We start from the raw sequence: 26784 nt of genomic DNA, 5'->3' as shown, positions 1-26784 counted from the left end.
TCCTGCTTCAGACCCTTGATGGGCACCTCGTATCACTGCTGAGTGCCTTCTAGCTTCCATACCTTCTTTCCTCACAATGGAGAAGTGTGGCAAAGATTTACACTGGTGTCTCACTCCCTTGTTCCCTAAGCTGTGGAGTTCCCCCTTTCTCACGGACAGTCCCCTAAAGGAAGCTCAGAGCCTGCACCCCTCAGTCCCAAAGCCATTAGGTTGGCCAAAGTTTGGGCTGGACTTGGCGCATGGGCCTGCCTCTTTAAGAGCATGAGATTAAGGATGACAGCAAGTAACATGTGGGTAGCACTTTTTATTTGACACGCCACTCCACATGCATTAAATCCTCAAAAGCAGCACACGCCTGGGGACCCATGCACTTCTAAATATAATGCTTTGTAAAGCACAGTATTGTATAATGCTTTAATAATTAAACCACTGAGCAAACCAGCTATGAAAGACATTTGGGGGATAACCAAGAAAGTTTGAAGATGGACTGAGTATCAGATGATAGTAAAGAACTGTTCATTTTTGTTAGGTGTAATAATGCTGTTGAGCAGATACGGGAAACTTATTTTTCAGAGATGGCATTCTGAAATATTTAGGGGTGAAATGTCTAACCTTTTCTTTAAAATATTTCAGCAAAAAAAAAAAACTGTTAAGCAAATGAGGCAAAACATCAATTATGAAGTTAGGTGATAGGCATGGGTGTCCATCACTCTATTCTCTCCACTTCTCTTTTTCATAATAAAAAGTTTAATGATTAGTTAAATCAAATTAATTCAAAATATAGTAATGTATAGTACAACTCAGAATTTGGGATAAATTTTATCTTAGGATGGGCTAAATTTTAGCATGAAAAAAGAACCAGGCAAACATTTCCTATGATCAGATAGAGAATGCTTGCTGACGAGAAAATAGCTTTCTAAATCCTCAGCTGCAACCATTTCAACATATGTAACTAACAAATGAGATGGTTATCGAAGAATACAACAGTATCTCTCCTCAATACTTTCGGAGAGAACATAAGAATTTTATCTTTGATACAGGAGTTTCTCAACCTCAGCACTGTTAGCATTTGTGGCTGGATAATTCTTTTTTGTGGGTGGGTGCTCCTGTGCGTTGTAGGATGTCTAGCAGCATCCCTGGCTTCTACCTGCTGGCAGCACTCTTCCTCCGACTGTGACAATAAAAAATGTCTCCAAAAATTGCCAAGTGTCCCTTGGGGTCAAAATAGCCCCTGGCTGAGAATCACAGAACTATATGAACACAATGAAATAACTTATTTGAAATGTTCTGTAAACCAGTCCTTTCACCAAAATTGACCCTCCATGTGTAACCTACTGTGTAATCTTTGGCAATATATTGTATCTTCCCATTTCATATTTAAATATCGTCCTACAACATAATTATATGGATCTCCCATAACTGAGTAACTAAAATTCAATTTAGTTGTTTCTCTCTTTTGTTATTATAAACAATGCTGCTATAAGCAACCTTGCAGCTAAATCTTGGCACACATAAATATTTCCTAAATACCTAGAAGTGAAACCAGCAGGTCAAAGATACATTTTGATACATAATGCCAAATCACCTTTCATAAAAGTGGTACCAAGTTACTCTTCCATTACCAGAGTAGGTGTGTGCCTATTTCCTATGCCTATTCTCCCAACCCTTTCAACACTGTAAATTACCTTGTTTTCTAAATGGTATCAGTTGAATAAGGTTTTAAAATGGTATTCTTGTTAACGTTATTTCTTTATTACTAGTGAGTGCAACACTTGAGATGCTTAGTGCCATTTGTACAAATTCTGTAAATTTCTTTCATTTTCTCAGCCCAATTTTGTATTAGGATTTCTCTCTCTCTTACTGAACTGTAAAAGCTCTTTATTTATTGAGGATATTAATCTTTGGTCATCTGTGTCACAAATATTTCTTCAGCTTTTAGTATGCCTTTTATGTTGCTTACAGAGATTTTTGAAGTACAGAAGTTTTCTATTTTTATCAACTTAACATCTTTTCTTTCATGATTTCTGACTTTGGTATCATATCTAGAAAGCCCTCCTTACCCCAAGATTATATTGGTACTGACATGTTTTATTCTAGAACTTTTAAGGATTCATTAAAACATAAATATTTAATCCACTGGGATTTATGTTGGTTTGTAGCATAATGCAGAAATTTAATTTTATTATTTTAAAATAAATAGCCAGTTTTCCCAGCACCATTTACTGACTGATTTATCCTTTTCCTCACTGATTTATAATTACAGCTTTACCATATACTGTTCTTATGTTTATAGTTGAGTCTATTTCTGGACTTTCTACTCAGCTTTCATGATTTCTCTCTGCCTATGCCAATATCACACTAATTTAAATATCTTTATAGTATTTTAAAAATCTGGTAGGGCGAGTCACCCTTCATTACTCGTTTTTAAAAAAGTTATTGGCTATTTTCACTCATTTAATTTTTCTAGCTGAACTTAAGAATCATGTTTTATCCAATCAGGATTTTGACTGGAATTATACTAAATTTATAGATTATTCAGGGAGAATTAACATTTTACTATTTTGTATCTTGCCCTCCCAGAATATGGTAAGACCTTCCATTTCTCTTCATCTTCTTTAGTGTCCCCAAGGAAAGTTGTATTTTTTTTTTTTTAAAGAATATACACTGTGCTTTTATTGCTACATATATTTGTGTAGTTGATACTTCTGTTGCTACTTTAATTGAGATTGTTTCCATTATCATAAAAATGATATGCATTTATTGAGCACTTACTACAGGCCAGAAATCCCATTATGTGCTTTTTACTGACTATGTCATTGTTTTGGAACTAGTTATTGCTGATATATAAGAAAAATTACTGATCTCTTTATGTTAATTTTGTAATGGCCTCCCTGCAGAATTCATTTACAATTTTCAGCTGATTCTCTACAGGCACGTTTTTATGATGCGAGGACTGTCCTGTGTGTGAGGAAGGCACTGTGGATTTCCCCCCTCTACCTTCCCCCATTTTCTGATACCAGTTGATTTATCGGCCTTGTGTCACTCGGGCCACCTTCTGACCAAAGGGACAGAGCTCTGCTAACTGGTTCTCCAATGCCCAGATCCTATGGCCTCAGCCATGCCAGCCCCACACGCCAATTAACCACATTCCCAAAAGCCACTTTAACTGGTACCTGCAGAAGACAGTGGCTTTTAACTGGCTGCTCCTTCATCTCTATCTTGGTTTCAGGTCCCCTATGGATGTGTGAGCTTGTCTTTTCTTGGTAGGATGTTATCACACAGTCAGGAATATAAAAAAATTGATCCTAAATTGACCAACCAGCCTAACGACTGAGAGACAGAATGACAGAGAAGTCAATGCCACTCAGATTCTGAAGCCAGGAGACCTCAGCTGGAATGCCAGCTACTTATTAGTGCTCACTAACCTCTCAGTGCCTCCGTTTCCTCCTATGTAAAATAGGGGTAATAACAGTACCTACCCTTGTGTGAGTGGAAGAGATAATTAAATGGTTAATAATTGAGAAGAGTGCCTAGCACAGAGTAAGCATTATGAATATGTCATCGCCTCCTTCATTTAGCCAGAATTTATTTCTCTTTTATCATGGGTCTGGTCCAATCTCTTTTCAGGGTAAAAATTATCTGATGGTCATTTCCTAAACAGCTAATCCTGGACAGCCTAACGTTCTATTTCATACCACCCTTTGAAAACTAGAGCCTTGGTCAATTAACAGATCTCCTTCTTATAAGTGACGTGGGTTGGCTGCACGGTCAGCAATCCTATCTCTGGCCAGCAGTTTCCCCTATGAATTCACTGTTGCCTTTCTCCTATGCCAAGGGGGTACCAAGGCCCCCTTCCTTGGGGTTCACATGGCTCCAAAAGGAGAAAGAGGCTGCAGGCTATGCGACCAGACCATTCCTACATAACACATGCCCACATGGCCAGTGCTGTATGTCTGGAAGGCAACAGAAGACATCTGCTACTTCCTGTGTTGGCTGGGCTATTCCTGCCTGGAGATGGGGTGGGGGAGGGTGCCAAGAGACACACCCCGCCCTTGTAAGTCTCCCAGTGAGCAAGGGGAGAGGAAGGCAAGCATGTCCCCACTACTCCCATGCCCCAGCACCCAGTCCCTATGCCTCCTGCTCTCCACTCATCTTGACCAGACAAGCCAGATTCGCTTTACCCTTGGACTTTAACTTCAAGCACCTGACTTTTTTTATTTAATTGTGGTAAAATACACGTAAAATAAAGTTGATCATTTTAGCTGTTTTTAAATGGTTCAATTCAGTGGCATTAAGTACATTCACACTGCTGTAGAACTCATCGCCACAATCTAGTTCCAGAATTTTTCCATCACCCCTAAAGGAAAGCCCTGTACCCATCAGTCACTCCCCATTCCTCCCTTGTCTCACCCCCTGGTATCCACTCATCTAATTTGTCTCTGGATTTGTTTATTCATGACATTTCACAGAAATGGGATCATACACTTTGTGGCCTTTTGTGTCTGGCTCCTTTTACTTTGCATAATGTTTTCAAGGTTCATCCAAGTTGTAGCATGGGTCAGTCCTTTATTTCTTTTTATGACTGAATACTATTCTATTGTATGGATACGCCACATTATGTTTATCCATTCTTCCGATGATGGACATTTGGGCTGTTTCCACATTTTGGCTATTATGAAGTCAAGCACTGACTTTTGACTTCCAGTTTTCAACTCTGCTGGATTCAGGGTCTAACATTAGCTGCTAGGATGGCTGTGATGAGGCCACTAGCAGTTCCCTCAGCTGCCCTGGCCTTGGGGAGCCCCACCTGTTCCCTCCCAAGGTCTCCTCAAGAATTTTCTATCTAGCTGACTCTCCACATTTATCCTCATGCTGACATCTGCTGAAAAACTCACCTTCCTGACGAGGAGCCAACAGAGACTTTAACTCATCCGTAATGCACTGTGATGTTTATATTTTCCTTGATGGTCCATTGGTTTTTTATTGAGCACTTATGATAAGCCCATCACTGAATCATCCCATTTAATTCTCAAAACAACCCTGTGAGGCAGGATTATCATTACCCAGTTTCACAGAGAAGAAAACAAGATCAGGCAGAACTCAGGACTCAGACTCCCAATTCAATGCCCTTCCCTCCCCTGCATCCTGTCCCCCAGTACCTGGCCAATATGCATTGAAGTCTTATCAACTTGTTTCCCACACTTACCCAGCCTGTTATCTATCTTGGAAAACAAAAGTCTAAAATGAGAATAATCTGAGTTCATCCAGGTCGCAGGTCTATATAAACCCAATTTTCTTCCACAAAAAAAATGGAGGTGCTGAGAGGCCACCAGGTATGATATCTCTAAGGTCACCTCCACACTCAGACTGGGTCCACTGAAGCAGCTAGCAGAAGGTACCACGTAGGGCCCCAAACAGGGTGAGTGCCATGGGAGGACAGGGCCAGGAAAGAGGACCCGAGATCCTGTTGGGAGATGAGGCACCCAGGAGTTGGCTCCTTGTTCTCGTACCTCCAACCTGAGTTCAGCTTCCACTCAAAAGACTGCCGAGACCCTTCACACCAAGGAGGCCAGCAAAGACCAACAGCCTCTCCTCTGCTGAGAGGTGGCCCTTCCTCCTTCTAGATTTCTGTGTTCCTTTGCCAACACTCCATTTTCAGGGAAGGCTCACGGGCAGTGCTGGGTGGAGTCTGCATACACTGGCCCTGAGAACCAGTTATAACCATCTCTTCCTAACTCTTCTGAAACCTGCCAGGAGGGAGTGTTTACACAAGGGAAAGTGGTAAATGCTAGCGATCATCTCCCCTTCCCCCCAGCCAGGTGTTAATTACCTAACCAGCACCTCTGCCCACAGAGCCTCTGTAAGGAACTGTGGAAGAAGCAGATCATCAGCAGCAGAGAAGAGTGAGCAGACATTTCTGAAGAGGAAAAAAGCTTAGCAGTAGGTCATTCCCACCACAAGAAGCAGGGTGGGGAGGTCCCCCCCCACCCAGAAGACCACTGGTCCCACCCCTTCATTCTTCAAAGGATGCAGAAAGGAGAAGTCTTTGCACGTCCAAGGCCTCACAGCCAGTGGAGAATCAACCCCAGATCGCCTGGCTACAAACCGGGGCTCCTCCCAAGAGGCCTCCATAAACCCAAACAACATGCAAATCAACAACCACCACAGAGCTGATGGAGGCCAAGGGAAAATGGGGGGGCCCTCTCTATTAGCTCTAGGGGTGGAGGTCGCTACAATCAGAAGTAGCTGGGTTTGGAGTGGGTGGTCCCTATCTCCATTCCAGCCCATTCCCCTCCTGGGCCCCTGGCTCCAGACCTCCCACCTCCCCGCCCCATGATGGGGTCCCAGCCAGCTCAGACAGCAGGTGGATAGCATTCCTTGAGTGAGCTGGCCTTGCAAGGGGATGGGTTCAGGGTGAGGTTATGTCCATCAGCTTTCAGGACAAATTCTCGGTTTATTAATTCTCCTCTGTTACACAGGCAAAAGTAAATAAGCTTTTCTCAGGCAGCCTGGCACAGAGGGCTTCCCTATTCAAACACTGCAAGAATCGACAGGCTTGGAAGAACCGAGCTCCCAGGCCCAACTTCCCAGGGGGCCCCTGGCCTCCTGCCCACACCATCCCGCCTGCTGAGACAAGGCAAGCCCAGCCTCTCTGTGGTGGCATGGCCCCAGTTCTGCAGTGCGAGCAGCAAAGATCCTGGGCATCCACAGACCACCAGAGAAGTTTCAAAAGGGCCTGGCCAAAGCTACAAACATCACACCTGCTCGCTTAGTTCCTCTGCGAGCAAAGCACTTTGTGAGGGTGTTTATTTACTGCTTGCTCCTATTTAAAACATGTTTTTAAAGGTTCAGAAGGAAGAAAGGAAATAAACAGTAACAAAACCAAGAGTCAGAGAAGTTAATCAACTAAGAACTGCTAAGGAAGACTTTTCAAAGTAGGATGCTACAAGTGTTTGCAAGTACTTGCTCAGGACTCTTTTGTCTGTTTGCATGCTTTATACCAGTTTCTTGTGGCCTGTACAGAAATCTCATGAGTTGTTTTACTTTTTCCCTCTATTTTTTTTCCCATTTGCCCATTTCTGATTTGAAAGGGAAAAAACAAACAAACAAACAAACGAACAAACACTGCAAGAAACCTAAAGTCAAGCTGCAAAGACTAGAAAAATGGGAGTCAAAAGAGATGATGAAGATCCGTCATGGCCTTGGATTAGTTGTGTGCACAGCCCAAAGAGCTTGTCCAGGTGAGTTCTGATGTGACTGATGTCACATCGTGGAAGCACTGAAGAGGAATTTTCATTCAAAAGGCTAATCAGCTCTCTGTTCTGCTTCTGTAAATATGCTTGCTGCCTGGGCTGTACTCCAAATTGACTAAAGACTCACCTTCCCTTTTGTTTGAGCTAAGCAACAAATGTAACTGTTTGTACCCCCAGCAACTGCCGCGCTTCGTAACACTTTGTAACTGCAGGTAACCCATAGCAACTCCCGCCTTTTGTAATGCACTGTAACTACCTGCAACCATAGCAACTCGCACTGCTTTTTAAAGGTCTGAGGACAAATTAACCAATCAGCCTGTGCCAAAAAGGGTCTATATAAGGAATGTTGCAACTGAGCTGGTCCAGATCTTCAGAGCCCTAGCTCCTCTGAGACTGCCAGCATAATAAACTCTCCAACTCTCTGTGTGCTGCTTGGTTTCTTGCCGGTCTGATTTTGGATCTTTTCTGCAACAGCACGAGTCAAGACACCATTAAATGGAAGTTATCTTCTCATTTCAAAACTGCTCTATCCTAGAGCTGAACTAATTGGGAATGTTTCTTTAAATTCTATTTTTACAGAAAGAGCTTCCTCATCCCCCATGTTGGCTTCTGTCATCCTGCCTCCCAGGTGCTTGCTGTGATGCTTCTTCCTCTGGCCCCTTCTCATCACTATTTCTCCTTTAAATGTCCACTGCACCTCAACCAAAGTTGACTGAAGACTACCTAACAATCCAAGACAAAAACATCTTTGAATATCCCCAGTGTGGCCTCAGCACTCCCTGAAATGTTTTTCTGTCCTTTCTTATTTAAGGGCTATTTGTTGACTGTATATATGCAAGTTCGAAATGTGTTTTCTCTCAAGTTCGCAGTATACTGCCAATACTAAAAAAATTCAGTCTTTATTCTAAAATATTCCGGCAACTGCATGGGTATGCAAGCCTCCCCCACACCTCCCTACAATCCTATTTGGAGAGGAGGAAAGAAGTCCCCAGGGCTGGCACTGATGGCTATGAGAGGCCCCACTGTCACTTTTTCTGCTTCCCATTCCTACTCCTACTCCAAGTACCACTACACAAAGCCCTGTGTGACCCCAGGATACAGGCCTGGCCTGCACTCCAGGTGGCACCCTATGAAACCAGGCTTCCAACCCTGTGTAACCTTTCTTGTGCCAAGGACTTGCAACACCCATGGACCCTTTCTCACAGTAATGTTTTTAAATATGAAAATAAAATACATACGACTACAAAGGAAGCTAATAATACTGAAATACACTTATCCAAACATTTTTGAAAACCAGTATTTATAGTAGTTACATAAGGTATGTGCTTCTTTATTAATGATTATAAATCAGGATCTAGCAGGGGGTCTGATGACTTCCATACTTTTGAAGAAATAGCAAGCATCAACAATATTTCATGTTATTTGCACCGACTCTTAACGGGATGTGAAAATAGCTGTGATTTCTGCTGGTGGCCAAGTCACAGTTGCCGCTGGCCCTGCTGTGGTTGTGGCCCACCTTTGCAACAGAGGAAATGCTCAATTTCAGTGAGAGACAGTGAAGATGTGATTCTCTTCCAGTCCCAGTTCCTGGCCCTTCTCTGACCCAGTGTCTGTTTATGGCCCCCTGTTCCGTTCTCGTGCTCCAGAATGCCCTTTTCGTCCCAGCCACCCATCCTTTTCCTACTTCGTAGCCCCAGGAAGGAGTTACACGCCATCCCCACCCCTCGACTTGGATGGTATTGGGCTGGCCAGAGGTTTCTCACCCTTGGTGGATAAGGAGGAGGAGCGCAGCTTCAGAGGTCCCAGGCTTTGGAGAGAGGCAGCCCACAGGCAGTAATAAACCCCTTCCCTTTTATTCTTGGAAGGGGGCCTCACAGAAAAATGCCCTGTGGCTCGATCCTTCTCAATTCAACCCAGGGGTATCACTCACACTGAGCAGCACCCCAATGGTGGTTCGGAGGATTCCGGTTCCTCTAATCACCCTCCCTTGCTCACCCCACACCACAGCAAAAGCAAGACATGAGCAAGAAGGGGAAGGGCCTACCTTCTGGCTCCTCCACGCTGCTGGCCGCAGTGGTCGGTGGTGCCACGGGGATTTCTGTGAGGTTCAGGATGGGAGGAAGAGAAAGCAAGGTAAGAAGATGTTACTAAAAAAAAAAGAAAAGATGTTACTTTTGACCTTACAAAAGAATCAGCACAGCACAGACCTCTCCCAGCCTTCCTGCCCACCCCTTCAACGCCTCCGCCACCAGGACAGTCAGGGAGGAGAAAGCCAAGCCAGCATGGGGGCCCAGCATTCTCCCTTGTTCTGTGGAAGCTGTCCTTTCACCTGGCAGAGACGTAGATGCTCCTGGCTGTTGAGGAAGGGACCGGAGTGGGGAGAAGGCAGGAGGGACAGATAGCACGAAGAGCTGGCCTTGCTCCCTAGTGGGGGCCTGCCAGGTGCGTGTGCTTGGCTCTGTGTATCCACAGCTTGGCTCAGCCTGAGGCGGTAGAGAGGGGCCTTCCTATGGCCCCTGCTCATCGCAATGTGGCTGCCTGGGCCCTGCCCACCTCTGACCTTGACCTACTGGTGTGGAAAGTGCTCATGGCAGGTGTGGCATGTGAGGGGGCTGGGAGGTGTCTTACACGTGCAGAGAGGGTCTGCACCCCTGGCTCAGATTCTCACAGGTGCATCTCACAAGCTAAGGCACTGTCTCGGTGGGCAGAACAGACTGACAATACAGAAGATCGAGGGGCCTGAAGAAGCATCTACTTTATTGGGATCACTCCTTTTCTATCTAGAATGGCAATGAGTGCCTTCTAGCTCCTGGCTCTGAATCTGTGCTCCCAAAAGGTGAGGGTTCAACCAGTCTCTTGGAAAGACCAAATGTCACAGCTCCAGCTTCCTCTTTCTGAATGAAGGCTAAGCATGGACCAAAAGTCCATGAGGGGCAAGGGCTCGCCTCCCCTGATGAGTGACCACATGAAAATGGGGTCACAGAGGCCTTCACGAGCCCCACTGACTCTGACCACCATCTGACTGCTGAGGGTAAGACCTCCCTTGGATCCTCAGACTCTAGATCACCTGGACTGGAACCTTGATGGATAAAGATGGAACACTCTTAGGCCAGGGGCAAATCTGAGAGACACCCACAGAAGCCAGCCTTTGCACCTCCCAAAAGGAATGGACAGAGGACCCAGCTGTCAATTTGGAGGCAAATCTTGCTCTCGGCCCTGTCACAGCAGCTCATTAAGAAACTGGACCTTGTATCAGGCCTTCTCTTAGCCTTCATGATGAGCTACTTGGTCCCAGCAGAAACATTGCAGAGGGAACCTCTGAATTGTCTGGTCTAATCCTGCAAGTTCACAAACAGGGCTGAGGCCAGTGGCCATGGAGCCGCATTGGCTGCCCAACCGCAGTGCCTTAGGCCTGGCACAGGGGTGTATGCAGAGGGCATGTGGCTTACAGAGCTGTGATGAAACAGGGCACAAGTCCCTCAGCACTGTGGCGCCTGTAGCCAGATGCCCTCAGGAAAAGCTCACGGAAATCCCAGGATGGAGACTCAGGTCTTCAGGTTGTTGGTGGGAACACTCGCGCCCAGCATCAGCCGGCCCTTCGAGAGGACGAAGAAAGTACAGAGCAAGTTGGGCAGCGAGAACTTCCATTTCCCAGGTCTCTGTCTCTGATTCTGAAGCATAGTTCCATTTCAAGGTCTTTCCCCCAGGCCAATGGAAATGTTGGTTCCCGCCATTTTTGAGCAACCTGACAGCTCCTTACTCCCTTTATAAGAGAGACCCTGTTTTTTCTCCCTCTTTTTTCATAACCCCAGATGGCAGCCCTGATTTCTTCCCAGTGTGCTAAAAATGTTCACTTTGCAGCTTTTTGGACAGATGGAAAAGAAAAAATTTTGCACGTTGTTAGACTCTGACGATTAGAAGTTTTCATCAAAACCATTTCACCTTGCTCTGCCCTGGATGGACATAGAGCTCAATCTCCCAAAGCCGAGATTTTTGTTATCTGTGTTACTAGACCCCTGCGGACATGTCTCCTGATTTAGAAACTTGTCAGAAGAGCTGCTGAAACTGATGCAGCCCAATATGTTCTGGGAGTGAAGGCCACACCCAGCTCAGGCAGGTGAGGTATAGTGTGTTTCAGGCCAGTGTAGGTGTGGGGGGATTCCTTGTAAGGTAGGTGGGACTGCTCCAAGGGCCTCAAGGGGGTGCTGGGGTGAGGACTCCCAGCCTCTTGCTGTGCCTAAGGTTGTTCCAAGTCCCTCAGGACTGACTGGAAAAGCCAGTGCCCTCCCAGTGCTGAGGGACACTAAAACCCTAAAGCAGGGTCAGCCAACTTCTCCTGTCAAAGGCCGGCTAGTAAATGTTTCAGGCTCTGCAGGTCACACGGTCTCTGTTGTAACTGCTCAATTCTGCTGTTGGAACTCAAAAGCACCCATAAGCAGCATGCGAACAGGCACAGCTGTGTCCCCATAAAACTTTACTTATGGACACTGAACTTTCATATCATTTTCACATGTCATGAAATGGTATTTTTTAATTTTTATTTCAATCATTTTAAAGAGGTAAAAAAAAAAAAAAAAAAAAAAATCAAGCCATATAAAACAAGGCAGTGGGCCGACCTCCCAGGCTAGGTGTGCTAACTCAGCTCTAGAGAAGCAGACTGTATCCCAAGGTCTGCCTGATGAGCTGGGATCGGCACCTTCTTCCACCCACCTGCTGGGTTTAGACCTGTCTTGCACAGGGAATCGATGAGGCTGAGGCCGGGGCCAGCTCTCAACCAGGCTTGACTTTCCCCCAAGACTAATTCTCCCCTCATGACACCTATGTGATCCTATCAGTTGTAAGATAGTAAAGCCTGGCTGAGCCAAGGCCCCTGAGTGACCCTGCAACCTTGCTCATCCCCTCCCCAAGTTCTAGCATCTAGGGGTAACAGCTAGCCTGATGGGGCCTTCAGGACCCTCGGGGATGCTCCCACGCTTCATAAGGGCAAGGGAGCCCTGCCCAGCTTCCCTCAAAGGCCAGATGGTACCAGTCCCTCTGTTCTGAATCTTCCAGAGGCAGTGGGAGTTGGAATTCTCATAGCAGCAATGGTAGCCCCTGGTGCAGGCCCCCCCGGGTCCAGGCTCAAGGTGGCGTATGGGAACAGGACCTGGGCTGAGCAGGGGGGCTTGTGTCCACCCAGGAACAGAAGACTCACTCTGTGTCAGGACAAACAGGCTGGCTCTGCTGGGCCCTGGCTGCTTCTGCAAGAACCCCATAGGCTTGAGTGTCTCACAAGGGGCCTCAGTGAGCACTATGCCCACTGGATGTCAGTGAGCTGAAAGGGCCCCCCCAACACCCACACCCAAGCCGGAGCCTCAAGGAAGAGGGTGCCTGGCACGTACTTATGCAGGGGGCGATGGGAGAGCGGCTCTGCTGGTAGCCTTTGGCACAGCGGTTGCAGGTGATGCCCGTCACACCATCCTTGCAGGGACACTGGCCGGTGGTTTGGTTGCAGGTTTTGCCAGCAGCACCCACGGGGTGGCAATCACAGGCTGTGGAAGATACACAAAAGGAAGGTCAGAAGGTGGGAAGAGGCCAGTGCACACCCACCCTCAGGGGCCCTCCCCACCCAGGGGCACCCCAGGGACCCCACCCCAGGGGGAAGAGCAGAAATGGGGGAGCAGGCCCAGCCAAGCCCGTACACACATTCCAGAAGCTCTGATAACTGGCCACCTGCCTACCTGGAAAGGGGAAATGCAAATCAGAGTGGACCGACTTGAAAGGACTGTTTTGGCAGCAGGAAGTGAAGCGGGGGGAGCCCTTCCAAAGGCCTAGAGGAAGGCCGACCTTCATGTATGTTTTCGAGAATGCAAAGTCTGATCACAAATGGAGGAGTTAGAATTGAGAGGTGAACCTTCTCTCCGTGGGAAAGTTTGTGCGTTCTCACTGCTGCACCCCTGCCAGCTCCTGGCCCCCAGGCTTGCTTACTGACCCTTTGGATGGAAGGGCCGGATCTTGGAGGCTGATGGAGCCCTAGGGTTTTCCAGGTCAGGGGAATCACCAGGGAGGTGAGACCCCCCACCTGCAGGCTGCTGCCCCCTCCCCCCGCACCTGCTCTACCCACCCACCCTCATTTGCAACCAGACAGTCCAAGGCTCAGGCTCCTGGATCACAAAACCCATAAACTGTAGCACTGAGAAGAGTCACAGTGATCATTTAAACACCTGATGAAATGTTCAAAGAGGGGAGGTGAAGGAACCCCGCCCCTACCACCATCACCACCAGGGTCTTACAGAAAGCGCGTGGCCAAGCTGGGCAGTGGAGTGAGGTCCCAATTCTCAGGCCAGTCAGTGGTTACTGCACCGCAGAGCAGGCCTCACACCACCCCCCTTTTGGTTTACAATGGGCTGGAGAGCTGGGGCTGCCCACCCTGTCACACTGCACCCTGAAGTTCCCTTAGTGTTCTAAGGACTCAATCCTAGTGATGGAATGGCCAGAAGACATTGAGGGGATATCCCCACTGCTATGGACTGAATATTTGTATCCCCCAAATTCATACGGTGAAGAGCACTAAACCCCCAGTGTGATGGCATTAGGAGGTATGGCCCTTGGAAGGAAATTAGGTTTAGATAAGGTCATGACAGTGGGCCCCCCATGATGGGATTCTCGCCTTTATAAGAGGGAGAGAGAGAGGGAGAGAGAGCGGGGAGGAAAAGGAGGGAGAAGGGGAAGGGAGGGAGGGAGGGATGGGGAGAGAGAAAGAGAGGGTGAGAGAGAGCCCGAGCTCCACAAGCACATAGCAAGAAGGCAGCTATCTGCAAACCAGGAAGCAAGCCAGACACTGACTCTGCAGGCATCTCGATCTTGGACTTCTCAGCCTCCAGAACTGAGTGAAATAAATATTTGTTGTCTAAGCCCCCCAGTCTGTGGTTTTTTCTGTTACAGCAGCCTGAGCTGACCAAGATACCCGCCAAAACCGTGGTACCTGGGCAAGAACTGCTGCACCAACTGACACAGGACACCTGAATACCCCGCTGACTCCTGCCTCCCTGAATCCAGCAAGTGGATTCAGAGTGTGTGAGTGGGGAAGGAGAAATGAGATGAAGGAGGCAAATGGTCTGCCTCTCTCCCTCTCCCCCACCCCTCCCTGCAGGGACGGGGAGGGGGTGCATCCTGCAGCAATTTCAATTGGTGCTTTGTGTTTCTGCTTCAAATGGGAAAAAATGCATCCAAGAAAAGAAGTGAGAGCGCTGTTCCTAAAAAGCTAAATTAGAATTTCTCCAGCCAGCACTGCTCATTGTGAGGGCAGGAGTCTGGATGAAGATATGGCTGGGATATGGCCTCTCCCAGCCAGGCGTGGGCCCACGAGTGGCTGATGAGGTGACTTAGGAAGAGGAAGGAAGGAGCAGGGAACAGCAGAAAGGAGAGGAATGTAAGAAATTGTTGAAGTTGTCTGGATACATGAGTGCTCCCAGAAACCCTGGTGTAGGGGTCCTGGTCATGGATGCTCCCTGACAGGTTAGAAGACGGCAGGCAACACAGGCCCGGGACACCAGGCAGGAAGCCTGGTGGACTGTGTCTGGGGTCCTCACACCACAGGCTCCACAGGAGGAAAATGGGCTGTTCCAGTTTTGCCCCTGTAGACAGCAGTAAGCCCTTCTGAATCCTTGTGTTCGGAACTTGTCTTCTTAAATCTACCCTGAATTCGAGCTCATTCCTTGTTTTTGTTTTTGTTTTTCTTTTCTTCTTCTCTTTTTTAATTCAGTAAGAAAAGACCCAGCCTTGATGCAAGCTACAGATGATGATGTAAGGAGACGGTTGGAGAAGACCGCTGACCTTTCCCTCTGGCCTCCTAAATCCAGCCCTGTGATGGGAAGGGCGATCAAGCATGGGCAGCATCTCTAAGTCGGCCACACGAAAGCAGAGGGCCACAGCTCGGGACCCCACCATCCTGAGCCCCTGATGTGGGCACCAGTTGGATATAGACTCCTAAGGCTCCTGCCAGCTAACATCCTCTGGCCTGATTCACAAGTTTGCTGGAAATGCTAAGATTCAAGCCAAGATGTCCTCCCCTCGATGCTGATAGAACACAGCTGTGCTCCATGAGGATCCTTGGTCTTGACTGGAAGGAAGTCGCCAAAGGTTGCTCAGTCACTAAAGAGTCAGACACAAGTCACTCACAGGCACCACTATTGATTCAGGTCATCTTCACCATGGCAGAAGCTGGCCCAGAGCAGGAATGGGGGGAGCAATGGGAGTCCCTCTCACAGCTGGGGACCTCTCAGCTGCCCGGGCTGGTGTGCTACCAGTGAGGAGCCAGGCACCAGCTGAGGTCAGCTGGTGCTGAGGGCCATCCTTGGTGATGGCAGGGTGCTGGGCCTGCTCTGTGCAGCAGGCACTTTCTATAAGCCCGTCCTTTGATAAAATGAGGAGGTATTTTACTGCTTGGTTTCCAAATATTTCTCCCAAGATTCTGCAAAGACTCTGACCAATTGGCCCCTTGACCTGGTTTAACGGAAGCAGCAGGCTGATGTGCTTCCACACAAATCACTGTTCCAGGATGAGAAGCCATCAGAGTCCCAAAGGGTGAAAGGGGGGCCTTGACCTAGTCAGGTCACCTCCAGGGCAGAGGGACCATCACCAGAGGCGGAGCATTCCTCCAACAGAGCGCCACCACCAGAAGCCTGTGAACACCTGAGCACATCCACATTCTCATACAGTTGTCCCCTCTGGTCTTCACACCAGCCTGTGAAATTGGGACTACCAAGCAGAGGAGGAGAACATGAGCTGGCAAGAAAAATCACAGGCAGAGGGAGGCCATCTGGGGGATGGGGGATGAGAGGGCCAGTCACTGAGGGTGTCACCGAGGCCCACATCCTCTCTAGACGCCTTGTCTGTACTTCTCATTCTGCGAGGAGAAATGCATGCTTAAACCTGTTGAAACAAAGGCTATGTGCATTTTCTGTTATGCATGACCAAATACAATCCTCACAGACTCACACTGCACTCAAAATAAGGACTTTCCCCAAAATCCCATGAATAAGGAAGAGCCCAAATTATCCCTCTATGCAAAGAAGGGTGAACATCAAGGTTTGGAGAGAAGTGACAGATGACAGCGCCCTACAGTGGATTCTTCTACAGTTTGGGACAAAGGAATCTGATAAGCAGTGTCAAAGAAAGGGGGTCCGATCCACCCGCCAGTTACAAAGGAAGCCCCAGACCTTGGCCCACGGGGAGAGAAAACCAAAGGGATTCTGCTGTATTCCTTCAAACCTCACCACCCCCCCACGCCCCCCCACCCCCCCCCACACACACGTGCGCAGTGGGGGGAAGGGCGGCGCTGCGTTGGGGAGAACGTGGAATTCAGTTGAGTGGAGGTCTTCTCCTTTGCAGGGCATCTGGTGAGGAGACAAAGAGCCTCCTTGATTCTGAGATCTTGGTCTGGGTCAGAACATCTTCCACCACAGGAAGCTCGTTGGGTGACTCCCATTTCCCTGGAAGTCAGCCGCTTTTTTCAGCGGAATTCAATCCCTTCCACAAAGGTCACCCCATTTGCACAGAGCAGGCAACACCTGGTCACAGGAAACGATCTATCCCATGGTTTTTCCATTGAGAGGAAGGTGAGACCAGACGGAAGCCCAAGGTCCTGAGAAGGTGGCAGGATTAGGTTTCTCACAAACAAGGCGGGCTGGAGGGTCTCCAGGTACAGAGAAGCCAGACTGTCCTTGCTCTGGGCCATGAGACAGGGACAGATGATCTGGGCACGCAGATGGGCACCAGGAGACGCAGGTTCGAGCCTGTCCTGCCAGTAACGCTGTGTAACCCTGGGTTAGTGACTCGCTCGCTCTGAGCCTCAGGAGATTCACCTGTAAGGACAGAGATCTGCACTCCCACAAAAGTCACTTCCAACTTGACAGCCTAAGGCTTGGTGTCTACAGGGCGCCAAGGATCCAGGGTGTCAGCCTGAGCCTTAGACCATGACTCCCATCACTGCAGTTCATTGCAGTGTCCTGACCAAGGGTGGAAGGAAGGTGCTCTCGTGCTGCCAGACACATCAGACCCTCCGTCTACACCCACTGATCACCCTGCCCAACGCCACTGCCCACGGTGTCATGCTGGGATCTCTTTACTGAGGTTCGGTTTCTCTGTCAGTTGAGAGAAGTACACTCAGGGTTTCCGAGAGCCCCAGCAGAGCTGACCTGGAAGGCAGACAGTCCAGATCCTAGGCTACTGGTCCCGAGCCGCTGCCTTCCTCTCTTCCCTCCGACACCCTCTGTCCTGAATCCCTGATGTCCCAACAGCCTTCATCAGGAGGAAATGCACAACTGAGGGTGCCCCCTCTCACCGCAGCTCACACTGTGGCTTTTGGAAAGTTATCCTGGGCTATCAGGTCTGGTGACTTTTCCTGAGGACCTGGCTCCAGGGGCCCTTGGTGTCAGGCAGGACCCACAAATGGCAGTGATCCCAGGGCATATGGTTGTGGACGAGAGGGGGGCTGGCCTGGTGCCCAGACCTCCCTGGATACCTCCAGGCAGGACAGGGCAGACCTCGTGTTCTGGGCTGAATTACGCCCTACCCCCAACGCCCGAAATCAAATGTTTAAGACCTAACCCCAGTACCTCAGAATGTGACTGTATTTCAAGATAGCCTTTAAAGAGGTAATTAAGATGAAGTCATTAGGGTGGGCCCTAATCCAATATGACTAGTGTCCTTCCTGTCCTTTGAGAAGAAAGAGCCCAAACACCAGGTGATGGAGGCACTCCGTTCCCAGCCAAGGTCTGATGGGAAAACGCCCTTTCTAGTACTCACGGGGCCTCCAAGGTGTAGAGAAGTACATAGGGAGAGAAAACACTTTGCCCTGAATCCCGGGAGGTTGCTATCAGTGAATGTGGCTGCTCCCTAGAGCCAATCCTGAGGCCACCTGGGACTCCAAGATCACGCCAAAGGTCCATATCTGTCTGTGGCACAGGGTTAGGGTGAAACATCCCTCTCCACTTTGAGTAAGACGGGGCTGTGTATCTGAGTACCATCCACAGAGAAAGCAGGAGCAGGCAACAGCGTCAAGGCAAATCCTCACAGGAGCTGACCCTGCTTTCCCACGCCGCCCTCTGACCAAGCCCTTTCTTGCTTCCAGACACTGGTGCTGCTCTTGCCTCGATCTCCCCACAAGTGTTCACTCCTCACCCCCTAGGTCTCGTCTCAAACATCCCGTCTTCTGACAGGTCTACCCTGGCTGCCTCGCAGACAGGCTCCCCCTACTTACACTCTCCTTCCATTCCGTTTTTTCCTTCGTGTAACTCGCCGCAATCTATAATAATCGTATGCTTATTTTTTCTTCTTTATCATCAACCTCCCTCCAGGAAGCAGGCTCTGAGGGAACATGTCTGTTCCAGTCAGCACTGTAACCCCAGTTCTTGCACGTAGCAGGTGCTCAATAAATACTTGCTGAATCAATGAAAAAACCTGGGGCAAATCTGCCGCCCTCCCCACATGGCAAAGGCCATCTGATTTACCCTCTGAATCTGAAGGAATGAAGGCAGAGCAAGCAGGGAACATGATCCCCTCACATCCTAGATCACTGGCAACCTGACTACAGAACACTCCCTGCTCCTAAATTCTCCATGCTAATGAGGGAATGGGGATCATTTAAATCCACAGATAATCCACAAACTTCGTCTCAGCTGTCTGTGTCAACCTCCTCCGCAGCTATGCTTTTCCTTCTCCCGGCAGTTGCTAACCAGGCACAAAAGAATAAATGTTTCATATTGCGTGACCTCTCCTTTCCCCTGCCACTTTCGGCTCAAGGTGCAGACAGCAGGAAGTAGAAGGAGAGGGGAGCCCCGTAATCCCAAACTGGGTTATTTGACCCTCCGTGATCTAGTTAACTATAGTCTTCCTGCACCTGATTTATAGCTGAGGCGAAAGGCACAGCTCCTACGGATGGGGGCCGGGGCTGGGGGGAGGGACTGAGACTGCACGCACAGGCTCAGGGCAGGATCTTTCTCAGTGGCACCTTCGGAACCGCATTTATACAACACAGCCCATCCCCGCCCCCACACGCAGCTGCTGGACACTCATCTCTGTTCAACTCGTTTGTCATTTTTGCTCCCAAAGCGTGTAAAATCCTTTATTGAGAGTGTACGACAGCATTAGGGCAGATCCCCAAGGCCCTGCCCGGTCCTGTGGGAACTGGCCTCAAAGTCCACGTCAGGGCTGAGCCCTTCATGTGAGAGGGGCTGGTTCTCCCATACGCCACCACTCACTGAAAGAACGAAAGCGACTGGAGAGCCAAAGGAGGGATCGTCCCCGGGGGCAACGGCAGGGCCTTCTGGTTATTCCACTTCCCTCTACTTGTACAAGTAATCCTAACGGCTAACAGGTATGGGGTAATGCCATGTGCCAAGGACCTCCTCTACATCATCTCATTTAATCTACACCATAATCCTAGGAGGGAGGAGGAACAATTATTGACCCCTCAGATGAGAAGACTGAGGCACTTAAGAGTACATAATTTGCCCAGGGGTGGAATTTGAACTGTGGTCTCACACCCATGCTTTTAAAAGCTATTCATCCCAAGGCTGCTAGCTGGAGCCTACCTGCTGCTCTCCTGGTAGCAAAGTTCTTTCCCAAGTGAAATGCCCTCCATTAACAGGGCAGCTCAGGATCAGGAGGCTTTTCTGCTCAGGACCAGGGACCCCTGAGGACCCTCCCGGAACGTTCATGCAGAACCGGGATGAGAGTAGGCTTCAGAGACAGGGAACTGGCATCCAGGAAGGTGAAGAAAGTGGCCAAGGATGCCCAAGGGAATGAGACAAAGGGCTGGGCCTGAAGATCCCATTTCAGAGCAGGGCACTGTGGGGGCTTAGTCACAAGAGCAGGAACCCTGCGTTTATAAAGACCTTGGAACAAAACCACCTGCACCTGATTTCTGCCAGCTCTTCCAAGTTCCCAAGACACAAACTTCACTGATACAAGACACTATCCTGTTGTTTCAGGGACTGATGAAATTTTGAATATTTAAAAAGAGCATGTGGAATGTAGAATATCAAAGCTGGACAGGACTCGGATTATAAATCTGAATATGATTCACAGATTAGGAGACTGAGGTCTACGGAGGTCACATGCTCTACAGACTTTGAACCCAGAGCCAAATCTGGAGATCAGAATTTCCGACCCCCCACCCTTCCACATTCCCCAGGGAACGGGATAAGGATGCAACCCAGAGAGGCCACAGTCGGAGTTGAGCTTCCATGGGGACTGTCTCTCTTCTGACTTCCTCTCTCCCTGGGAGTGCTGGCCTTAACTGCATCCTAATAGAAGACACTCCTTCAATTGTGGTCTCTGCCCGCTAAGCTGGGAGCTGCACTGAGTACCCTGCCTAAGGTGACCAACCCTTTTCCCTGCCCCCACTGAAAATGACAGAAAATGAAAATGTGACAAGTGACCAACCAACTGAAAGGCATTCCTGAGGTTTTCAGGTTTTTGTGAGCTGCATGAACACTACCTGAGACAGGAAGAGGTGTCCCAGGTTCTTAACTGTGCTATGACCAAACCCTTAAATGGTCAGATCCACACACACACACACACACACACACACACACACACACACACACACACACACACACACAATCTTAGCAGTGATGTCCATCCCATCCCATGCTTCCACCTGGACAATGGACCATCAGGCTGCACTAGCTAAGCTTCCAGCCCTACCTAGCAAGATATACATTTTTAAAAATTTGAAACACACACCCACTCCACCCAATTTTCATGGAGAGTCATAAAAAAGATTTCAATTCATTGATAATAAGTCTCTCCCCTCAGAAAAATAAACCCTGGGGCCCAGGCCACCTCTCTCAACACAAGAACAGTTCACTGTCTTCATCTCTTATTCTCCCACGTCTCTGGTTCTCAGCCTTGGCTACACATTTCCTCTGGGAAGCTTTCCAGGTTCCCAGTGCCCAGGTCTCACCTGGACCCATGAATTAAACCAGAATCTTTCGGGGCAGGAGCCAGGAGTCAGTATTTTCGAATCTCCAAAGTACAGCCATAGGTGAGAATCTCCACGCAAGTTAAAGACAAAGACACAGACACTGTCGATAGCCTCTGTGACTTTAAGCAAAATAACATATAACAAAATCAATTTTACCATGGACTAATTGATATAAGTACCTATGACATCTCATCAACATCATTACAAAATGATGCTGAATAAAGGGATGTTAATCAAGATCCTGCTGTACTGAGGATGCCCTACAGTGAAGGACAAGAATCAAGAGTGAGAAAGACACGGAAAACCACACATAGTGGGCAGGGAGCCACAGGAGGTGGCCCGAGGAGCTCACTTCCCCCTCAACCCCTGACAAAACTGCTGGGAGAAACAGGGGGGAGATGGGAGCAGCAAGTGTGCAGTGGCCAAGATGGTGAGGACCACTGCATCCCTCTGTTCTATTACCACCTGCATCTTCTGAGGACTCAGGTCCTTCTTGGCAGCATGCATTCAGCCACGTTGACCGTAGACTTGAGGGGAGCGGGGCAATGAGTGAAAGGAACAGGCTGCTCAGTGAGGTGGAACGAAAGCCCTTTGTGCAGGGAGGCTAGATGCGGTGGTTAATTTCTTAATTCTCATCGCAATTCAGTTCACGGGAGACTCCTGGAATGTCTTTATCCATCACAGATGGTTTGGGAAGATGATAAATTAATATAATTTAAATGGAGGCATGGCTGAAATGGTTAAATGGCAATGTCTTCTTTACTGGCTCCAAAGAGAAAGCACCCCCCAGTCCATAAAGAAGACAAATGGTAAACAAAACCGCCTATCTTTTGACAGATTCCAGGAGGAGTATCATTCACAAACCATTCTGCAGAGAAAAGGGAGAAATTCATCTCACTGACTTTGTATAGGACAACAGCCCATGCCATAATGAGGCCTTCTCAGTGCTGTGAAATTGCGCTGAATAGGGGGAGAGTGCAGCCGCCTGTTCCCTGGGCATGTTTATTACAGCCCTTTGTATGCAGTAGCCCTGCCAGCCTGGGGTTGGTTCTAAGCTAGGGGAGGGGAGAAAGAACCCAACAAATTTGTTGCTATGAAACTTCCCAAATGGGGGACTGCATAATAACGTTCGGAATCTAATGCCCTTGCTCCAAGCTGTTCTTGTCTAGGTCCACCCCTGCTCTAAAGTGAACAAGGTTGGGAGTCAGCCAATTGCCAGCAATGTATGGGTGGCCTCAGCCCTCAGCCGGGGGCTCCTCCCAGGTCCTGGGAAGTCAAGGGGTAAAGAGGGCCCAGATGCCATTCCCAACCTCCCTCAGGTCAACTGCCTATGTGAGTCAAGAGCCACTGCCAGTTGTCTCGGTTCCCCTGTGAAATGCATCTGAAACACAGCAAAGAAATGCAGACTTCACTGAGGGCTATGATGGGGCTTGCTGAGATCAACCCTCAGGCCAGAGCCGGAGGGTGGCTCCACACCTACAAGATCTTGGAAGCCTCTGAGAGCAAACCATTAGAGATCAAAATACTGGAGCCCAATGCTTCCACAAAAGGAACCGTTACCTTAAACCATCTGCCCTGGGAAGACGAGGCAGCGAACATGGTGTGGGTGATGGAGAGACCCCTGTCTGAAGATCTCAAGGATATACATCCCCCGGCGAGCATCGGAATTCTTACAGCTGGTTCCTACCAAGATCTCAGAGTCTTTCTTTGGTAGGAAGTATCCTGTGGGGGAACTGAGGATTCAAAGTTCCCACAGCCCCTAAGGGAGCCGCACCAGGAAAAAGAGACCTGAGGGGAAATATCTGGGACTTTCAAGAGATGCCTTTCTGTGCCAGTCACATGGCAGGACCTTTCAGGTCATATTCTTTTTGCTCACCAATCAGAGAACAGGTCTCTCAGACAGTGTCTTTTCTTACCAATCATGAAGCAGGACACAGGCAATGCTTTTCCCTCACTAATCAGTGTTAGGAGTGGCCAGGTAGTGTTTTTCCTCACCGATCAGGTGGCAGGATCCTGGAAGCATTGTCTTTCCTCACCAATCAGTACGCACTGAGAGTCCCACCCTTTCCTGTCACATTTCCCCAACAGGATATGCAGGTATCCTTCTGAGCAGAATTCATCCATACATTTCTTTTCTTTTGTGAGTTCTCCCAGGGTTCCCACCAATGCTGGGGGTAGCTGCTGTTTAGGGCTGGCGGGGAAGACCCTAAGGCTGACCACAGTGTTTGAAATAATAAGACAGGACCACACCCTTGTCTACTTGAATTCTGTTCCTCCTGAAAGCCAGCAAAGGAAGCTGGGTGTCTCCACACCATTTAACTGGAGTGGCAGAGCCCCGGAGAATGGTCTGCAGGTTCCCTGTCCCTTCCTGACATCTCACCTAGAACAGTGAGAGGCCACATTGTACCCTTGTCCCTCCTCACTGGAAGAGAGGAGAGAAAGGGGAGGCAAATGGCAAGATGGCCAAGGCCCTGACCCTTTCTGTCTCTGCAGGGGACATACCTTTCCTGTTCTGACAGCAGAAACTGACAGGACAGTACATAACCATTGCCCTTCTACACATGGCCCAGACCTTCTCCCTACCTCGGCAGAGTTCTCCATTTATCCACCTGAATGGCCCTTATTGATTAACATTTCTGGGCCAAATCCCCAAGAAATCTATGTGCAACATGTTGTTTACAAGACCCTGGTTTCAATTTTTTCTGTAAATAAAAGACAATGAACACTTGGGCACAGGCAAATGAGTTGGATACCTTCTAATTACGTTTCTAAAAACCCAAAGTCCTCTCTCCCTGGTCAAGTCCTTGCTCACGCCTTCCTGCCACTGCAGGCATTTCTTGGGTCCCTTCGCCCGGTACCACCTTCTCAATCCCTGTTCAAAGTCTCTGAGGAATTCTCACCTGAATCAGTTGTTTTCTGATGTGGAAATAGCCCGAAGACCTTTATGCTTAAATTTCTCTAGACAACCACCAGAGGCAGCCTTAAGTCCATAGATCTGGAAGGGAAGCTTGCTTGTATCTTGGGAGCCACCCTCCCTGTTCATTGGAATGGAAGAGATTTCTCCTGAAGATACAGACCGGGAACTGTTTGGTTTGTTTGTTTGTTTTTTATTTTGGTGTTCCATACAAGCAGAGCTGGCTTCATGGGCCTTGCACTCATAAGGGCATGTGCTTAGTGAAGCTCTGCTGTTGCCATTTTGAAATTCTTAGTAATTCCTGAACAAGAAGCCCCATATCTCATTTTGCACTGGGGCCTGCAAATTATGTAATCAGTCTGGTGCACAAGTGCCCAACATCTGGTGGATTTCCTGTTAAGATGATGATACTTTGGCTACAGAGGGATTTATATCTACTGTAGCTCATCATCTGGGCCTGAACCTGCCATGGCTTGGGTTTCTCCCGTGTCAGAACTCCGTCCATGCTAGATTGTGGCCCAAGAGCCCTCAGAGATAATATCTTCTTGGGGAGCCACGTTCACAGCAAGCCCAGGCGCTGGGCCCCAAATTCTGAACCCAAAAGAGCCCTGATTCTTGGAATTCCTAAAAGCTAATGTGTTTGTGTGGTGGTGGTGGTGGGGGGGCACTTTCCCCCTTCCCCAACGTCACTAAATTTCCTGGCATTTCATCAGCTCCTCTGAATCATCTCATCATTGCTTCATTTTTGTTACTGGGAGAAAACAAACAACAGAAAGTTAAAATATTAGTGCTTGCTTCAGTGAACGAAAAGAGAGTCTCCGGTCTCCTTTTAATTTTTTGTCCTGAGAAGTAAAGCTATTTGCAGGTGGATTAAATGTTCCTTCTGAGCCCCTGCCCCTGAAGCTGCAACTGTGCGTGTCTGTGTCTGTGTGAATGTCGGGGGGCCAGGGGGCGGGAGGTGCGCACACATCCAAAGAAATCCGTCTGCCTGGTTTTGGTAAAAGAGAGTCCTTTGTGCCGACATAAGCCTGGTGAACATGACCCCCGCCCTGTGGTATGCGGCACACCTGTGCAGAGGGACAGACGCTGGGAGGGGGCGGGGCGGGGGTGGCAAGCCAGAGCCCTGCGCCTGCACAAAGATCACACCTTTTCCTTTCTTCTCCTTGGAGCCATTTTTTCCATTGCCCCTTTGTTTCAGCTTATGCCTGGTCACTTGAGTCGTAAGAGAGAGAGAGAGAGAGGAGGAGGGGAGGGAGAGAGAGAGAGAGAGAGAGAGAGAGAGAGAGAGGAGAGAGAGAGAGTGAGTGTGTTAGTTATCTCGGTCTATGCTGATTTGTAAGTGGCCTTGAAAATATAAAAAGAAAAGGAGAAGCACAGAGAAAAGAGAGGAAGGGCAGTGTTCCCAAAGCCCGGCCGCACCGCCTACCTTTGCAGGCCTTCCGGTGGGTGATGGGCTTGCCCATGTCGCGGTAGTAGCCCTCCTTGCAGTAGTGGCAGTGGCGGCCGGCAGTGTTGTGGCGGCAGTTGAGGCAGACACCGCCGCTCTTGCGCCCCGACAGCTTGTAGAGCTCCATGTTGAAGCGGCAGCGCCGGGCATGCAGGTTGCAATTGCAGGCTGTGGGGGAGGCAGGGAGAGGTGTCAGGGGAGGGGCACTTGTGGGGGCCCCAAGAGACCCTGTCCACCAACACCCCCCTTCTTCTCCACTGCAGGACAGAGAGGCAGTCTTTTCTCTGGGAGCTTCTCCTTGGTTCCCCAGTTTGCATCCATAAGCACTTATTAACCACCTGGCAGTACCTGAACCATGGCTGAGGTTCTTGCTACCTCTCAGGTAGAGACTGTTCATTTCCCTCAACTCTACACTCCTCAGAGTTGGGAGGTGGAGGTGGCATCCTCCCTGTGCCCAAATCCTGCTTGCTATGGGCTGAACTGTATTCCCCCACCTGCATTCATTTGCTGAAACCCTAGCCCCAAGACCTCAGAATGTGACTGTGTTTGGAGACAGGGCCTTGAAAGAGGTGATTAAGTTAAAATGAGGTCATTAATCCCATCTGACTGGTGTCTTCACAAGAAGAGGAAATTTGGACACAATAGAGACACCAGGGGTGCACAGTACAAAGGAAGGACCATGCAAAGACACAGGGAGAAGGTAGCTACCTGTAAGCCAAGGAGAGAGGCTTCAGGAGTAACCAACCCTGCTGACACCTTGAACTCAGACTTCCAGCCTCCAGAACTGGGAGAAATAAATGACCGTTGGTTAAGCTGCCAGGTCCGTGGTGCTTTGTTACAGCAGCCGAGCAGGCTCATGCGCTGCTTCCAGGCATCCACCTCCACCTGCACACACCCCACTCCCTTGAGCTCTGGCCACCAGGCTGTGCTCTCCTTTTCCCATTCCTCCTTGTGCCACTGAGGCTGCTGGGGCCTGCTGCACCACCCTCCTACCCACCACCCACTTGGGCGACTTCCCACGCTGCTGGCTTCTGGATCCTCTGGAGAGGGCCCTCAGCACCCTCCTCTCTGGATCCTCCCGCCCACTCTTTCTCCCCTCTACCTGTTCCCTACATTCTCCTCAGGACTCAGCGCCCTTTCCCCTCTGCTCTGATGCTCTCCCGGTCGGCCTTGTTCACCCCTCATGGCAGCAGGACTG

At 49.0% G+C, this 26784-nt stretch overlaps 1 protein-coding gene across 2 annotated transcripts in view; it reads right to left on the bottom strand.

Annotated features, from left to right (window-relative positions):
* NTN1 (netrin 1) overlaps window positions 1–26784 on the bottom strand; it is a 186754-nt gene that overhangs the window by 42890 nt on the left and 117080 nt on the right. For both annotated transcript variants that reach the window (XM_039847341.1, XM_039847340.1), the window contains exons 3-5: window positions 25566–25754; window positions 12635–12784; window positions 9298–9351 (exon numbers count right to left, since the gene is read on the bottom strand). In XM_039847341.1, the coding sequence (XP_039703275.1) occupies window positions 9298–9351; window positions 12635–12784; window positions 25566–25754 (393 nt within the window). The remainder of the gene's footprint in view (window positions 1–9297; window positions 9352–12634; window positions 12785–25565; window positions 25755–26784) is intronic.

The sequence above is a fragment of the Pteropus medius genome, unplaced genomic scaffold (genome assembly GCF_902729225.1).
Source record: "Pteropus medius unplaced genomic scaffold, Ma_sr-lr_union100, whole genome shotgun sequence".
Classification (NCBI taxonomy): Eukaryota; Metazoa; Chordata; class Mammalia; order Chiroptera; family Pteropodidae; genus Pteropus; species Pteropus medius.
Note: the sequence above shows the minus strand (reverse complement) of the source record. Positions and strands in the feature narration are given on the sequence as shown.